This window comes from Protopterus annectens, chromosome 2.part2 (assembly GCF_019279795.1).
Source record: "Protopterus annectens isolate FY-2018-M chromosome 2.part2, PAN1.0, whole genome shotgun sequence".
NCBI lineage: Eukaryota > Metazoa > Chordata > Ceratodontiformes > Protopteridae > Protopterus > Protopterus annectens.
In genome coordinates this window covers 712,769,496-712,775,495 of record NC_056730.1, presented here as the reverse complement: position 1 = coordinate 712,775,495, position 6,000 = coordinate 712,769,496, and the positions used below count along the sequence as shown (strand labels likewise).

At 47.9% G+C, this 6,000-nt stretch overlaps 1 protein-coding gene across 1 annotated transcript in view; it reads right to left on the bottom strand.

Annotated features, from left to right (window-relative positions):
- Nucleotides 1-716: 716 nt before the first annotated feature.
- Nucleotides 717-6,000, bottom strand: part of CILK1 (ciliogenesis associated kinase 1) — a 1,332,417-nt gene continuing 1,327,133 nt past the window's right edge. Inside the window, exon 15 of the mRNA XM_044064111.1 lies at nt 717-1,165. Coding sequence (XP_043920046.1) covers nt 1,014-1,165 — 152 coding nt within the window. The 3' untranslated portion in view covers nt 717-1,013. The remainder of the gene's footprint in view (nt 1,166-6,000) is intronic.

Below are 6,000 nucleotides of genomic sequence, written 5' to 3'. Positions count from 1 at the left end.
CAGGATCCCGTACTACAGAAGCCTCTGAGCCTTCTACCTGCCACTCCATCTGTTGTCTGCACTGATAATCAAACCCAGGTCAACTAACCTGTTGTCAAAGTTGTATCCCTCTACTCCACCAGGTTGGCTAATGTAACACTACATTGTTAAAATAGTCCAGCATTTCAATGGGATCAATGACACACTGAAACATTAAGAACTCAAAAAAACACAACATATCTATATGTGTGAATCTCTTGTTACAACACTTCAGCAAAGCAACACTCATGCTAGTTCCTTGTGGGGAAAGCAATTACTTGGGAAAATTCTGCCTGGAAAATGAGACACTCAAGGTGGGCAAATCCCAAATGACAGGACTTATGTTATAGTGAAGAACATACCTAGTTTCAAAACCATGAAATCCTGGAAATGTGACATCTCTTGAAAGTCTACAGGCCTAAATTACTTGCTTGCAAGAAATGCTTATGAATTAGTTCAGCTTATGCTGCAAATCAGGTCATAACACATCAAAGGCACCCATCCATGTAGTATGCTTTTTCTGTGGTAAAGTTCAAATCTGCTGAAACAAGGAATCCAAAAGAAACAAACCTAAAGCAATGCCACCCTCGGGTAGCCATGGTTTTCAAACAGTGTTTATCAGCATCTTTACTATTACTACAGTTCACAATTGTGCATAACGTGGTTCTTTTAAAATATCTGAAAAAAATATACTAATGGCATTTTTAAAATATATTTACACAAATGTAAACATTACAAAATGGATGATTAAAACACGTGATAACATTTGCATATATAAATACTGCTCAAGTCCTTTGAAAAATTTTCTAGAACAATAAAAATGACTATAAAATATGAAATATAAAAATACACGTATACAATTAAAGCTAAAAAGATTTTTAAACTCCATCAAAACAAGATATGAGCTTTGAATTAGATGCCTTGAATCATAGGCAAGCTTCTTTTGAAATCAAGGACTGTGGCAACTAGAAGGCTCAACCAAACAAGTCAGTATTTTATTGGTGCCCTCCGTACTTAGATGACCAATACTTTCGTCCAAGAGCAGTATGAGCTGTTGGTGGCAGAGGGGTCAGTCCAGGGGTGCTTTTAGAAGAATTAAAAACAGGCTGTTCCCATGGAGCTCTGTTTGACTTCCATGATGCACACTCTACAAGATAAAAATAAATAGTAAATATCTCTAAAATCATCTGAAAATAATCCAGGTAATGACATGTCAATGGCCTAAGGAAAAATTCAGTTCTGTAGAAAAACAAGCTGTATTGCAGTAAAAAGGCAAACTTATTTTTCTGTTCTAAAATCCTGTTAAAAAATAATTATGCAATCATGCCACTCATTTTTTTACAATTCCCATACTGTAACCCTGGAATTCTAATTACAAATGATAAAAAAGAAGTTATGTACTCACCATAACGTTCCATCTGAGTAGATACTTCATTTGTCTGCAACCTGTGGGTAGTCGGATCCGACCTCGGATCCGAACCGGCAGCTTTCCAGGCTCCTAGCTTCTCCCCCTACCCATAATCACTTGCTACCAACCACATTACCTCAGATCGGTTATTTTGCCCTATAGGCTAAAGACGGAGAAACAAATCTCCAAAGTAATAATACCTTACCGAGGTTCGGGGGATGGCAGGGGGGGTCGGTTGCAGACAAATGAAGTATCTACTCAGATGGAACGTTATGGTGAGTACATAACTTCTTTATCTGAAGTAGTTACTTCATTTGATTTGCAACCTGTGGGACAGAGTCCCCAGCTTACCTAAGACCCTGGGTGGTCCCTACGGAAGGATATTCCGAAGCACCGCGGAGCCAAAGGAAGCCCTACTTCTGGAAATCATGTCCAGTTTGTAATGAGAAATGAACGTGTGGGAAGAGGACCAGGTAGCTGCTGAACAAATATCATCTACCGGAACTCTAGACCAAAAAGCCGTCGAAGTAGCCACAGACCTAGTAGAATGCGCACGCACACCAACCGGAGCTGGCTTCCCAGATGAAGTGTATCCCTGTCTAATACACTGAGAGATCCAATTTACCACTGTCACCTTAGAAATTGGTTTGCCCATGGCTGACTTAGCATAAGAAACAAACAACTGGTCTGACTTGCGAAAATCTTTAGTCCTATGCAAGTAAAAATGTAGTTGTCTGTGTACATCCAATTTGTGCAATGTGTATTCACCCTTGTTTTGGAAATTCGGGAAGAAAACAGGAAGATTAATATACTGATTAATGTTAGAGTCTGTGGCTACCTTAGGCAGAAAGGAAGGATTAGTCCTGAGGGCCACTCTATCCTTATGAAAAATAAGGTATGGATGCTTAATGCACAGAGCTTGTAATTCTGAGACTCGTTTGGCTGAAGTAATAGCGACCAAAAAGGCCGTTTTCCAAGATAAGAATTTCAGTGGCACTGAAGCCGCCGGCTCGAAAGGTGGTCTTGTTAATGCCTGTAAGATTAGGGTAAGATCCCATGGAGGAACTGCTGACTTAACAGGGGGCTTTAAGAGAAACATGCCTTTTAAGAAGGTCTTGCATATTTTTGCTGACGCCAAGGAAGCTACGCCATCCCCCACGTGATAATGAGAGATGGCAGCTAGCTGGACCTTAACGGTGGACGCACTAGCTCCTTGCCTAAAAAGAAGTGACAGGAAGTCCAGGATAGTGGGAATAGGAACCGTAAAGGGATCCAATTCCTTCTCCTTTGCCCAGATGGAAAAGCGTTTCCATTTACTGTTGTAGAGCTTTCTGGTGGATGGTTTATGAGCTGCCACCAGAATAGCCTTAACAGGGGACGAGATACCGGGAGTCCTAGCCATTAATGGAACTGGATCAACCAAGCCGTAAACCAGAGATTGACCAGGTTCGGAGTGTGGCATCTCGTCGGATGCGAGATTAGGTCTGGTCTGGGGTCCAGAATCCATGGGGGAGCCACACTGTGAGACTGCAGAAAGGGGAACCAGATTTGTAGAGGCCAGAATGGGGCTATGAGAATTACTCTGCTCCCCAACCAACAGGCTTTCTGGATGAATTTCATCATCAGAGGAAGAGGAGGATACGCATAAAGGTGACCGGGTGGCCAAGCATGAACCAGAGCGTCCCTGGGGGATTCCCCTCTGGGGGGAAGTATCGCGAAGTAATCGCTGCATTTTGTGTTTAGTGGAGAAGCGAAAAGGTCGCAGCGAGGTTGACCCCACTTGAGGAATATCTGCTTCGCGACAGAAGGATTCAGAGACCACTCGTAAGGGTTGAGGAATACCCGACTTAACTTGTCCGCTAATATGTTGGACCGTCCCGGAATGTGCGTTGCTATCAGAAAGCGGTTGGTGGAAATCGCCCATTCCCACACTCTCATGGCTTCTCGACACAGGGGGTAAGATCTGGTCCCTCCCTGTTTGTTTATATACCAGACAACGGACATGTTGTCCGTCTGGATTGCAATAGTCCCCAGAGGAAGAAGGTGATGAAGAGCTTGCAACGCCAAAAGCACTGCCCTCATCTCCAGGACGTTGATATGCAAAGCAGTCTCTAGAGGGGTCCACGTGCCTTGGACGTAATTGCCTGCATAATGCCCGCCCCACCCAAGGCAAGAAGCGTCCGTGGTCAACGTGGCTTTGACTGGGGGGATCACAAAGGGTCTCCCTTCTTTGAGTTCCTGAACCTGTAACCACCAAAGAAGGGAGTGTCTGCACGCCCTGCTCAGGGGAATCGGCATGTCTAAGGGATGGACTGATGGTGACCATTGGACCTGGAGAGTCCACTGTAACACTCGCATTCACAGATGGGCATGAAGAGAAAGGCCGATCGCTGCTGACATAGACCCTAGCGCCCTCAGGACTAATTCTGCTGGAGGAGCGGGGCTCCGAAGAATGTCTGAGATTTGGAGAGACAAACTGTTCAGCCTGACAGGTGTAAGACGCACTTTGGAGATCAGAGTATCCAGCCTGGCCCCTATGAAATCTAGGGCTTGAGTGGGGCACAGGCAGGATTTCTTTAGATTCACTGAAATGCCCAAGGAATGGGCCAGAGAGAGGGCGTAATCTCTCGCCACAACCAGTAGATGCCTGTTGGGGGTGGTGAGGAGCCAGTCGTCTAGGTAAGGGAACACCTGAATGCCCTGGAGTCTCAGGTGGGCTGCAACCACTGCCATGACTTTGGTAAACACTCTGGGGGCTGAGGTTAGGCCAAATGGAAGAACTCTGAACTGATAATGACTGGCTCCTAGCCGGAAGCGGAGGAACCTCCTGGATCGTCTGTCCATTAGTATATGGTAGTACACATCTCTGAGGTCTAACGAGCACATCCAGTCGTTCTCCCACAGAAGGGGGAGAATAGATTGGAGGGTGACCATCCAGAACTTTTCCTTGGGTATGAACAGGTTCAGAGACGAGAGGTCTAGGATGGGTCTGAGGTCCCCCTTTTTCTTTGGCACCAAGAAGAACCTGGAGTAATAACCCAATCCGGACTGATCTGGGGGGAAGGGCTGGATGGCTCTTTTTCTTAGCAACTCTGAAATTTCTAGAGCTGCGGACTCCCTCTGATGGGGTGGAACATCGGGGAGACGTTTGGGTTTGGGGGGGGGGGTGTGAACGGTATAGTGTAACCTCTGGATATAATCCGGAGCACCCATCGATCTTTTGTAATGGACTTCCAGTTTGACAGGTGCTCCGATAATCGCCCCCCCACTGCCTCCAGAGAGGGACAGTCGGGCAAGCCCTCAGGGCTGTTGCGCGGGTCCGTCCGAGAAAGGTTCTCTAGACCCGAAGTTACGCGGTCCCCCTCTGCCTCTGGGCCGGCGTCCACCTTGTCCTCCTCTGCCTCTAGAGGACGAGTTGTCCGCAGCAGGACGGGATTGCTGAGATTTATGGAACCACAGCTTCTTTTGCCCCCTCTGATTCCTGGAGAAGGATCTTTGGGGACTAGAGAAGCGGACTCCGACGGCCGACAGCGTCTTCCCATCCTTTTCGCTTTGGACTAGCGTGTCGCGAACTGTTGAGCCAAATAAGGCCGAACCGTCATAAGGGGCGTTCGCGAAGGACGCCTTAAAGGGATCCGTGAAATCGCAAAGGCGGAGCCAGGAGTGACGTCGCAAGACCACTCCAGCTCCGCTAGCTCTAGCGGCTCCTTCCGTGGCATGGGAAAGGAGCCGCATAGATGTATTTGATATGGACTTTAGAGTGGCCATTCAAGACTCAAAAACCTTTTTGTCTGGGACCGACATGGACTCTGGAGGGGCTGCAGCGTATTACTTAATTAAGTCAAGCTATAGCCTAATGGTGTGTGCCATGTAGTTCAGCGACCTTATGGCAAAGGTCGCTGAAGCAAACATCCGCTTCCCAATACGGTCCAATACCCGGGACTCCTTGTCCGGCGGATGGACCGAAGAACTTTCTTGGGCAAGTTCTTTCTTAGTGGCCGCCGCCACCAACATAGCATCAACCGGCGCGCCTTTGGACCAAGAAGGTCTATCAGAGGGAGGGCTGAGGACCTTGTCTGGGCGTCTAGGGATAGGCTCCACGGTGTCGGGCTCCTTCCAAGCCCTGGTGGTAATTAAATCCACCAAGGGGTCGGCTGGGGGGGACACCCAGGAGGTAGATGGGCCTGCCTCAAAGGCCTCCAGAAAAACGGACTCGTCCAGGGAGGGCTTTTGGGCAGACCACCCCCCTCTTATACGCAACATTTCCATGATGTCTCCGAAGGAGACATCTTCAGGGGGTGACCTTGGGGAGCCCTCCGTATCATCCAAATCCGTATCCGTGGTAATGGACTCGGGGGAGTCCAGGTGCCTCCTTTTGCACTTATGCTTCCGAGGCGCCTCTTCGGCGGGACTGTCCGAAGAGGGCTCATCCGCAGGGTGGTGTTCCTCCATAGGAACCAACTGGAGGCTTTGGGCAGGCTGTCCAGATGGACGGATGATCGAAGACAGACCCTGATACAGTGGGGGTACGGGTGGATCCGAAGGCCCGGTCAGGGACCTGGATGACCTCGACA